This window comes from Lissotriton helveticus, chromosome 4_1, assembly GCF_964261635.1.
Source record: "Lissotriton helveticus chromosome 4_1, aLisHel1.1, whole genome shotgun sequence".
In the NCBI taxonomy this organism is placed as follows: Eukaryota; Metazoa; Chordata; class Amphibia; order Caudata; family Salamandridae; genus Lissotriton; species Lissotriton helveticus.
The window spans coordinates 1,437,585,323-1,437,597,346 of NC_136063.1; the positions used below are offsets into that span (position 1 = coordinate 1,437,585,323).

Here is a 12,024-nt window from a genome sequence, read left to right on the forward strand (position 1 = left end):
GCAGCTTTGTATTCCGCCCCATCCCTCGCATCAGCATCTCTGCGCTCGAGAGGCGCAGCACATGAAAAGCCCCGGGAAAGGCACAGGGCCTGTTCCCAGCAGGGAGGCGATGGCTCCGAAATGGGCTCCCGAAATGAGCAAGCATAAGCAGTGCAGAAATAGACACGGCGGTGTCGAGCAACTAACCCAGCCTGCCAAGCAGAAACCTAACGGGAGCGTCACGGCGCCACAGGGGAGGGCCTCACGCAGGGAGCGGCACAGCCAATGAGAAGATTATTTTTATTATCGTGTCGCAGGCAAGAGCGGTAGTGGATGAGCCAACTTGCAAAAGACGTGTGTCGGCAGTCTGCCCTGGGCCCGGCTCCACGGAGACTTTCACAACAAGATAAGCAAGTGCGTGGGGGATGCGGACAGAGCCCACAATCCACGCATACACCTCTGCTAGAGCAGTGGCGTGCGATATGAAGAGCCCGTCATTTCTCTCGGTAGCAGCCTTCAGATGTCAGGGGATTGGGGCTCTGCTCTGACACTGGAACTGCTCTAACAAGTCGGCCTGGAGCGCGCCTTGCAAGAGACACGGTAGGGCAGGAGCGTGACGCCGTGAGCGTGCACGTTGGCGTTCCCTGTGGCTCGCGCGTTCACAGACCGGTGTCTGCTCGTGCACCGGTCTGTACCACTTGGGGAGGCCTTCACAGCGACAATAAGGCTCGCTAGTGGCAGCGTTTCGCGCTGCAACGCCAGGCGAGCCCCAAAAAGTAGTCATTACACACTAAAACCTAATAGATAACATGGCTCTTAAAAACATTGACAATGCTTGCTAAGAAGAGAATATTATGTGGTATTAAATGTTGCTGAAACTGAAGGACACTTTAAAAGCTAATTTCAAAAGAGAGGTTACCCCACTGTCACCAGGGATCAGTAACAAAATCTTTGTGTCTATGATGTGCAATGTAATATGAATGTACTTATATACTGTATAGTTTTATATTGTCCACTGATATTTTGCTGATTAACTTTTATTTTTCAGGGAAAGTTCCTTTGAAATTTTAAATGTGTGTATTTTTATTGTAAACTATTGCTTTATTTTAATAAAAATCTAGATTGTTAACAAATATTTTTCTTTGTGGGAACCATTATATAAACCTTTTCCCTTCTAACGGTGATCTATAGCAACCGGTAATCCAGGTGCTGTGGAGGAACCGTACGGGTATAGATACCACGGGCTAACTAACACACCCCAGGGATTTCTCTTTGACTTTTTGCACTTTAAAAGCTAGTCTTGTTTTGGTTTTCCCTTCAAAGCCAAAAAAAGGAAGCCGTCTTATAATTGACATACAATGTGGCTGTCTCTTCCTTGTGAAGAGATGGTATCAGGTTTGGTAAAAGCGAATAACGTCGTGTAAAAGGCAACAGCGTTGAGATGCTTGTAAAAAGTGTTAAGTGCTGTAAACTAACATAGTAAAATGGTGCCCGCAGTAAATTACTGTCTGAAACCTCAAAAAGACGGCAGTATATGTTTGAAGTAGAGATTGTGTGAAAACAAACTAGCACATGTGTGGTATAATTCTCTTCTTTACATTTAACACTTTGTCTTAGCTCATAACTTTGTTACATTTTTTTGTATGAGTAGTGGTTGGATTTTTAGCAAATTCCGAGTATGTTTTATTTAATGGTGAATACGAATACGATGTATTTCCACTAAAAATAAGGAAAGTATCTAGCTTTCAAAATATATTGACAATGCATGGCGATCGGATCCTTTTTTACATTCATTGAAAGGATGTAAGAAATGTGATTAGCCAAAACAAACTGTGAAATGCCAAGTAGTGAATACGATAATCAAAAGCCCACTTTAAGTGCTTGCAAACATGCTCAGATTATTTACATAGACTCATCTTCAAAACAAACCAGACAAACAGTAGCCACAAGGAGTGAGTTGAAATGGCACACATTACATTTTTAAGCCTTAGGGGGAGAAAGTCTACAAAATACTGAATAGAAGAATAGGAATGTGGAAAGGAGTGTGCTCCAATCGTTAGTCTATCCGAACGACGAAAGTAATAATAATAAAAAGATATGGCATTCAAACTGGCAAGGCACATGCAGTTCGTCTAAAAGTGGGTCCATGTTCAGAGCTTCAAATGCATGCATGAAGGCAGATGCAGTCCTGCCAAGTATCACGCATCAGGTGTGACACTAACGCATTTCAGTGCGGTGTTCCGCATCACTCACTGAAATGCATTGTCACGCATACAGCTACTCCTGAAACTCGTGCTTCACTTGTGTGCCAGTTCTGCCACTCCCCGGTGCTGCGACTCACTGCAGCAGCTGGCTCAGTCAGATAGTTAAACAGTTAAATCTGTCTCTCCCATGAGAGTCAATTAAGTGCTACAATGTTGCAATCTGCCGCTGTGACGGACTGCCCTGGCTGGATACATTTAATTCCCAGTCCCGGCGCGCCCCGGGCCCGGTAGCGCCGCAATCAATCACTGAAGACTGACTGCCTGCCTTCAGATCATCAGGGCTGAGGTTGGCTGCCTGTTGCCGTGGGTCGTGGGAGAAGATTATCGAGTATAGTACAGCACCCCTGGTAGGATGAGGCATTCAGCGCCATATCAGAAGTGCAACATTTTTTACGCTCTGTAAAATCAAAATGCTGCTGTTCGGCCCCTCAGCACGCTGCTGTTCGCACCTGCCACTCAGACCTGCCCAGCCGGGCCGCCCGCTCTGTGGGGGGGAGGCCCAGGAGCTAGGTCACGCCATCCGCCGGCAGCCTGGGCCGGCCAAAACGAGGCAACATGATGCAGTCAAGAGATAACGACGAGAGGCTGAGGGCCTGTCACCGGTGCAGAGTCACACGCTGCCTTAGCCTGGGGGCAGAGAAGAGTGCGAAGACAAACACTGTAATTGAACCAGCCACCACTCACCAGTTGTCAGTCACAATAACACGATCAATCCCATTAATTTAACTTCAGGAGAGACGTGCGACGTATTTATTGTAATATGCTGCAGCAAGCGGTGCTTACATTATGGCTTCCATGAGGCCGACCAAACTTGGGAAATCAGCAGTTGGGCGCGGCTCCTCAGTACAGGCACCGTCAGCATTCAGTGGTTCACATTCAGGAAGGGGGGGGACTGTTAAGCCTAATTGCAGGGCTTATTCCCAGCCAGGTGCGAAGAGGGGCTCCCGCTGGGGGATTATAGCAGGCATATTTAATTTTGGTGCTTTCCTGGGAGAGATAAAGAGCAGCCCTACAGTGCAACCAAACCAGGGAAAGACTACGAGTTTAGCCAGGGGTTGGTGCAAGGTACCAAGGCAAAGTTTACAAAGAGCTCCGCAAACCGCGTGAGTCTTAGGCAGCTGCAGGCAGGACAGACTAGTGGGCATGGTATCCAGTGGGCAAAAGTTCGCAGTTTGAGGAAACAAACATCAGACGCCGCAGCTGGTTCAGGCATAGGAGCTCCCGGCCGGTAGAGTGAGTTACTGGCCTGGGCTAGTGGCGGTTCAACATGTTTCTGACAAATAGCTGGATTGTCATAATAAAGTAAACAATTATGTGCCATATGTGTTTTTTAGACGAGTCTTACAGCTTGCTGCATGACACACACACACTGGTACAAGTACTCGTAGGTCATAGCTCGGGCAACACACCCAGGGTGGTCGGACGCTCCGCTTTAGAATTATTACTGCTAGTCAGTGTCTCAAAGTGTCTTTTTGAAAGAATACAGCCTACATAGGTAGGCTATGTGTACCTCAGTCAGTCTCTTCTCCTGAGGCTTGTCCTGACCCCCCCCCTAATCATGCCTCATTGTATTGTAATGTTATTTGTGTCCACTAGCCATGCAACTTACTCTCAGCCTCAGGTTAATAATAGCGGGTGGCGCCCTGCTGTAATTAGGTAATTGATTTTTTTATTAAATTGCTCAATGTGTCTTTTTGAAAAGAATTACACTCTGCAGCCGAATTGTAACCCCTAGCTATGTGTGTACCCTTCAAATTGCCAGAAAGCACCAGAAATGGAACATCTTCTTAGAGTTTCTTGTTAATCGAATGGGTGTAATTTCTAATATTTATAAGTTTCCCTCATCTTAATTGCTCGATTTTGTCGGGGAGAAAGTGTATCTCATAGTTGTTGAAATGTCACTCATAATTATACTGACATTATAAAAACGTCACACATAGCAAACTGAAATCTTGGCAGCTATGCAGATGCTGTAAGTAAACTCTGTAAATGCCTGCTGTGCAGGTAAAGGCTTTAACATATAGTTCTAGAAAAGCGAATGGAAACGGTACTTTGGCGTTGGGAAACTGAAAAGAAAAGCACAGGAGAGGAACAGCATGATACAGGGAAACAGTGTGCTACAGCCATCAGAGGCAGAGGAAATATAAGTGGCAAGCAGAGGAATCAATGAAAAGCGATGAAAGCCTGGTGGCGGAATGTAAGCCCCTTCTAAGATGTATAGTTAATTGCAAAGATTTCACAAGCACAGCGCTGTGCAGGCGAAACCTAATGAATTCCCTCTAATTTTACACTTTCTTAATTTTATTACCTTTGTTTAGCTGCTAAAGACTTAACAGTTTTTTTTTAAAGACATTTTTTGTCTTAATATATTCTTTTATGGCTAATGGAAATATGTAGAGCATGTTGACACAGAGTTGTGGGTAGGTTATATTGTTCACCTCGAAATGAAACTAAATGTATTTTTGCTATGACACTCATCCATCAGGGACTTATTGACCTCTTGCTTTTGTAAGTTTTTACAGTCTTACATGTTTAACTCCAATGTGTATTTCGCTGACCATTCTGCGACAGACATTGTCAACTGAAATAATGAAACAAAATGTGAGGTGGAAATAAAAGGTCTTTCCCATAACATTGCGAAGGTTTTATTATCCGTTTCTATATTTCATATAGCAATTGGCGACCCCAGAGGCATTTTCCAGGAATCCCTCCAGGGTATGGGAGTTCTACCATTATAGACGAGAGTTGATGCTCAGCAAAAGTCCAAATGCAGCCCACGTTGCCATTGCTGACTGCGAGGCCCGGCTGAGCAAGCAAGGAAGGAAAGTTGTGGTAGTCACTCAGAACATTGATGAATTGCACCGAAAGGCAGGGTCCAAAGACGTCCTTGAAATCCATGGTAAGAAGAATGTATAGCACACCGATTCTATGGAACTTACCTGCATTATTTAACCATTTGTTTTGGTCAGTCAGCATACGTATTAAAATAATTGCCACTTGTTTTTCTATAGGATAAATATAAGACCATGGAAAGCAAAAGCATAAAAAGCATCCATGAAATCAATTTTTCTCCTAAAATTAGGCATTAGGTTTCAGTGTGGCTGAAGGGAAATTGTTGCTGTTTTTTTTTGGCTAGGGTAATGTGTGTACAATTCATACGGCTTGAGCCTAATAGCTTGCGCTGTCTGATAGGGTAAGACCTAAAAAGAGCTTCTAAAGCACTGTTCACCCGGTGTTCCCCTCCTGAAGCCATGGGCAACTCTAGAAGTGAGATGAGTAGCCAAGGACAAGTCGGAGGTTGCCCTTACGACCCTTCAGTATATGCCTCACATAGTATACTATTGTATAATGTGTTCTGCTCCCTTCCTATGCTGTAAACATCTAAACTTTTGTATTTCTATACTTTCTATTTCAGGCAGCTTATTCAAAACCAGATGCACTAATTGTGGAAACGTGGCAGAGAATTACAAGAGCCCAATATGCAAAGCTTTAGCAGGAAAAGGGTAAGCATACTTTCAATGTTCTGCGTACAGTTAAGGGACCCTAAATACAATTTTAAAGCACACTGAGAACATTTACAAGAACCTATTGCTTGAATAAAAAAAAACCTGCAGGCATGCATAATTTAATTTTTGCTTTGTCGTGCATTTATTTAGAGGCTTGCACAATATTCTTCTAAAGTCATAAAAGGATTACTAGCATGACCAAAATATTAAGCTTGCCTTGTACACCTGTATCACACTGTATGAAGAACCTCCTTTATTTAATATCCCAAATTTAGTCCTGTCGGCAATCGCTGAACTGTTCTTCTAAGGAGAATTGCTCATCTTTGAGCATTCTCATGGAAGATAGTGACTGACAATGAGCCGAACACAGCTTTTCTCCAGCCATTAAACACAATACAGCGTTTTCATCTAATTATTGGCATAACTGTGACTTAACTGCCGGGAGCATGCCACTTATTACAAGAATTACCATTAAATAGTTAATTGGCTGGCACTCGCTTGGCACAGACATTCGTGGCCAATTTATCTTACAGCTAAGGCACCTATATATCCTCATAAGGTACATTTGAAGAGATAACATTTCAAAATCAGTTGGCCGTCCAGATTAACCTCCTCTTCTGGGGGGAGGGTTTCTTCTTGACCACGTCAATGATCAGCAGTCCAAACTTTGCTGCTGCTCATCTACAGCTGTGCCCCACCTATGCAGCCAGGTTCTGCTCAAATGCAGCAAGTTTGCCTATATTACTTCCTTTGATCAATGTTCACTCATTGGCTGCCTTTATTTGAAACACTTTCTTTTGACCTGTGACGCTGTATTTGACTCTGGTATGTGCAGTTCTCCTCGATTTGTCTCTTCTTGATGTCTTTGAGACCAATGCCCTGTTTCTGTACAAGTGCTGTGATTTTTGTTTGTTCTGGATTGCAAATAGAGGTAAACATAAATTTACATCATAGTGAAAAAATCAAGCAATGTGACACATGAACATTGTGTCGACTAAATTCTCTAGATTTTAGTGCGCAACTCAGCTTTAGAAACAAGTAGAGGAGTTGCAGCTTGAGGCCGATCTAATGCAACTGCCATAGCCTAGGGGTGAGCATGCATCACTTACATTGACCTCTTGGAGATTTTTCAAAACTTCTTGCAGTTATCTAATTTGATTGTATAGAAAGGTAAGCCTCGTATTTTGACAAAACTTCACACAAGAAATCATAAATATGAATCTACTTGCATCTTTCGCATGGCACTGAAATCTGACAGCTGAAGGGATGATGGAGAGAAAATCAGCCCACTATGTATTGCATGCCACATTCAAACATGCACTGGCAAAGCCAATAGGTTTGGTCTTGCCAGTCTGGTGCAATGGTTATTGTTTTTTTTACAGTCATATGCCACAAAAATAAATAGAAAAAAAGCAAGCAGCTGCCTAAACATAGCTGCCATGTGCTGACAATAAAAATCTTACAAATATAAAAACATTGTTGTGGCTGTTTTACTCGTGATTGTATTAGTAGTGTAGTGATACTAGTGATCATTAACTGGCCAACCGTACAGACTAAATAAGTAGCTAATATTTAAAATTATTATAAATCTAACTTTAAACTAGATGCTTCACTTAGAGAAATCATCTATTTTTCATTGTATCTGAACAATGTGAACAGGCTTCTTGCAGTCATTCAAACTGAAGGAGCAAATGGGAATGGGCCAGTTAATCCCACACTGTGTGGCGTGGTGGGTTAAGTAAAGTGTGATTAACCACCTTACAGACCAATGGATGAAGTCTGCGGACCAAAAGCCACTCTATGTATACATATTGTGTATGTGGTTTTGGTTTTTGGGGAAAAATAAGAGGCTGGCGAGACGGGTAAACCAGTCTCAAAAAGACCAAACTTGAAAGGGATTTGGGGAAGTGGAAATCACAGAAGGCAGGCACTTCCTGTCTAATGGTGAAAAAAGTAATTATATAATTCTTTACAATAGTAACTTTGGGCGCAAAAACAGTTCTGTGATGAGAGAGCGAGAGATACGTAACATGTACGTTGCTGCTTGACTTGTGCGTACTCACATGTGTGAGAGAGGCTTATGCTGTATTGGGTGCTGTAACTTTTACATTGCTGATGGCCATTTTGCACCCACTCTGTTTGCACGAGAAGTTTCATTGCTGCTGGCCATTTTGCACTTTGCACGGCATGGCATGATGAGAGCTTGCATTGCAGTGTCATTGTTGGGTATGTTAAGTGTCCCTGATGTGTACAACTGTAGTGTACTTTCTCCATCTGTTTTCCATTGAGAGCAAAGCTTCAAGTGCTGCTGATGAAATGGTAGCTGTTTTGTGTCTTTGTGTGTACTTTAAGAAAATTATTTAATTGTACAAAACAAAACAAAAATTGCTGTGTCAGATTGTTTTTCATTCTTTCAAGGAAATAAGTGGAATTCTAGTTGTGGTTTAATTCAGTGCGAATATGTGATTATTATCAATCCGTTTTCATTGAAGTGTCTTTCACGGTGGCTTGCAAATTTTGGCACGTTTTTTTTTCAATTTCTCTTTCTGGTTCACTTTAGTGCCCCAGATGCTGACACACAGGATGCCTGCCTTCCAGTAGGAGATCTTCCTCGGTGAGTAGGACAGTCTTAGTGCTAAATATTTCATCATACACTAAAGGAGCGAAAAAACAAAACTTTATTTCTACTCTGTGGAGTTTATTTGATGTCTTACTTTCGTATTCTTACTTGATTTGGAGGTGACCATTGAGAATTCCTACGCATTTGCACTTGAAGTTTGGGGTTTGCTACATTGGCTTCTTCTGAGCTCATGGTGTACTTTTTACAAGCGTAATTTTGCTGGTCATGTGTTTGAATCTTAGCAGGGCAATCTCAGTTTCTGTTGTTCCGAAGTGGATAAATTGAGTATCATAAATTGAGTAATAGTGACATCAGTTGTTTGATGCGCATAGATAAGGAAAATTTATAGGATGCTGTCGTATACAAAAAAACACTAGTGTTTGTGACAAGTGTTTACATTCGCCATTTGTGCCTGGTTTATATAGCAAGCATGATGAACTGTATCTGATGACCAAACAATTTGATTACATATGCGACCGAACTCCAGAACATGAAGCAAAACATTTTCTTTGCATGTGGTGGAGGGTGTGGTTCACTGGTCGAAGATCATAAAAAAAAAGTATGGGAACTGTGATGCTGTGCGCAAAGAGGGCAGGATGAGTGAGCGTGGGCGGAGTCAAAGGTGTGACAAACAAAATATTCTGATATTATTTTCAATCTTTCACCTTCATGTAACTATATATAAAATAGGCTACAGATTAAATAAAAAATAAATGCCAGCTAGTTTGAACATTGGGAAATGAACTATCGTACATTATAAAACCTCTGTTAGTTAATGCATTGCAGAGATCTGTGTCTGTAACCAGAGAGCCACAGATTCCAATCAATGGTTGATGTAGTGGAGAATAGGGATTTGTGTATGTTTAGTGCTACGAGATCACAGTCTGTGATTATGACTCATTATTTTAAACTTGCAATACAGACAGTGTAAAATAGGCTGATAAAAAATGGGCAAAAAGGTTTAAGAGAAAGTGCTTCGAAAAAATATAGATTTCAGTAATACATAGTCTTATTTTGTGTAACTTCCCATTAAAAGCACACATTTCAAAGCTCAGTGGGCCACTCCCTTGCAATAAAAACGTCACCAGGAAGCTTCAAGTGATTACATCTATTAAAGTCAATACTGGCTTCCAAAAACCCTTTACGTTTGCAGATTGACCAGTTGCGCACATTTACTTTTCTATCAGGCAGCAGGCACCCTGGCAAGAAGGCTTGTTTAGCTGTCTGCCCCTCCCTCTGTTTCAAAGCACAGGAGACTCCCTGCCTTGCACTTCTGCTCATGCATTTCAGCTCTTGGAATTAACCATCCCGGGATGATCCTCTTTCCTCTAAAAGTAAGGGAGCTGTTTTACTAGAATTAGAAAAGTAGAAGCAAGTCGTGCCCCTCCGATCCTGCCCACTTCGCCCTCTGGTGTGGTTTTAATAGTCTGGATGCTAGCAACGAATGCCATTGTGCTAAAAAATGAGTTTTCTTAGTATTATGGAATCATAGAAGAAATACAATGTTCCTAGTAAAGGGTAACCAGACCTCCAGATGTGTAGGACAGCGATGCCTTCTCCGGATCAGTAACTTAGCAATTATATCATGGCACCCGATGCAGGCAAGGAAAATGGAGCCTTTGGCTGCTGTGGGTGTAGTACAAAACAGCATTATCTGGGTTTAGTGGGTCTCTCAGGACGGTGCACCAATACAGTTACGGATCAGCATCTGTTTGTGAAAAGTTAACGTCCCAGTAGAACAGCTGCCAAGACGCTCTTAATAGAAACAAGGCTGTTGCAATGTTCAAATACTATTTGAGGTTGCGAGTATTTTACTCCCTATTTTTCAAATCTGCCTTTAATCTACTATTGAAACAATAGAAAATTGTCAGATGCTGAAAATTGCATGATTAAACTCCTTCAAAACAATTAAAAAAAAGTGTAAAACTAGTTTAAACATGTGCATCACTAATCACTTTGCATTTTCGAAAACTCTTGAAACAGTGTGTTCAACCGTAGTTATTTACATATTTAAAATTGTTCGTAAATGTATAGCTGATTGTTATAGTCATAAAATGTACGCATTTGCATTTTTAACGCATAAACCTGCGAGATGCGCCCCTGATTTTGTTGGGCTGTGGGCAGGCCCGGATTGGGAAGGCGGGCAATCGGGCATTGGTCGATGGGCCGGTGCCTCAGGGTCACCTGTGGACCATTTTTTGGGGCCTCTTTAAAACGGCCCAAGAGACTGACTTTCTTTCCTAGTCTCTGCTATGCTACTTTAATGTGGCTCCAGTATCTTAGTCACTCCCCTGCCATGCTGTAAATTGAGGCTGGGGCCAGGTGTTGCTTTAGCTTTGAGGCATTCTCATCTTGGCGCCCTGCCTCGAGAGCCCTTCCAGAAGCAGTGTTATCCCCCGCCGGACCATCACTTTTAGACCATGGTGGGTGCAGGGAGGGTGGGTTGTGTGCAGGGACCTCACAGGAGGGCAAGTTATATTGGGCCATTCTCACCTGCTGCCCCCCCTCCCCCCTCCCCCCCCCCCCCCCCCCCCCACACACACACACAGACATTCCCTCCTCCTTGGGCAGCAGCAATGTGCTTTTTGACACCTCCGTCGCCAGGTAAATGCTCTGAGGCTATAATGAGCTGGGGACGGGCTGAGTAAGAGAAGTGGCGTCCCTAGCAGCTAGGTGTTGTCACCTCAGCCCCAGCATTTATTACGACATGTAGGGGAGAAGAGAGGGTTGCATAAAATTGCAAAATGATCAGAGTTGAAGACGTTGTTGATACTAGGTTTGAGTGCCTGCGTCCGCTCAACATCCCGATTCTGGGCAAATCACTTAATCTCTAACTGAAAATGAATGTTATCTTGTGTAATGTGACTGGTACTCATGTACATTGCTCCAATGACTTTGGGATTAGTTCACACTATACAAAACTATATCGAAAAGTAACCGGCCAGATTCCAGTGAGACTAAACAGATGGTGATCTATGAAAGGGATGATCAGGGAATGTGGGCCACTCTTTTTAGAGTGCCCGGGCCTAATTGTGATCCCATCTGACCCTGGCTGTTGGCTAAATAGTTGGATTTCATAGTGTGGATATAGGACAAACGTGAGTGAGTCTGTGTCGACCAAACTCTACATTTTTCGACAGCTGAAGAAGCAGGTGTCAGTCCGGCCACAAGGTGGCAGTAGTTTACACGAGTTGCTAGAGAAAGCTCCGTATGAAAGCTATCCCTTTCTTACCGTCACTGAGAAAGTCGCAAGCAGAGGCGGGAGGCGATCAAAATTAAGTCATCAGGGGCCATATGTATCACGCTAAATTGCAATCGCAAACGGTGAAACTCACAGAATTTCAGCGTTTGCAATCGCAATTTAGTAATGTGCAATGTATCACACAAAAAAACACTCGCAAAATAGGGAATCGCAAAATGTGCGATTCCCTATTTTGCGAATGCATTTCAGGAATCGCAAATTGTGATTACTTAAATGCAATGTAAGAAGCTCAAAAAAAGTGCGATTTGGCCTTAAGGAATCGCAAATTACCACCAACTTCAAGTTGGTGGTAATTTGCGATTGTCTTTAATAAAGCACTTTTTTGATTTTTTTAAAATGCCATATGTCGCACATACAAGCCCTTAGGGCATGTATGTGCGCAAAATGTGCTTA

General features: G+C 42.7%; 1 protein-coding gene across 2 annotated transcripts in view; it reads left to right on the forward strand.

Annotated features, from left to right (window-relative positions):
• SIRT5 (sirtuin 5) overlaps nucleotides 1–12,024 on the forward strand; it is a 138,451-nt gene that overhangs the window by 62,380 nt on the left and 64,047 nt on the right. For both annotated transcript variants that reach the window (XM_078687993.1, XM_078687992.1), the window contains exons 4-6: nucleotides 4,917–5,142; nucleotides 5,659–5,746; nucleotides 8,310–8,363. In XM_078687993.1, the coding sequence (XP_078544119.1) occupies nucleotides 4,917–5,142; nucleotides 5,659–5,746; nucleotides 8,310–8,363 (368 nt within the window). The remainder of the gene's footprint in view (nucleotides 1–4,916; nucleotides 5,143–5,658; nucleotides 5,747–8,309; nucleotides 8,364–12,024) is intronic.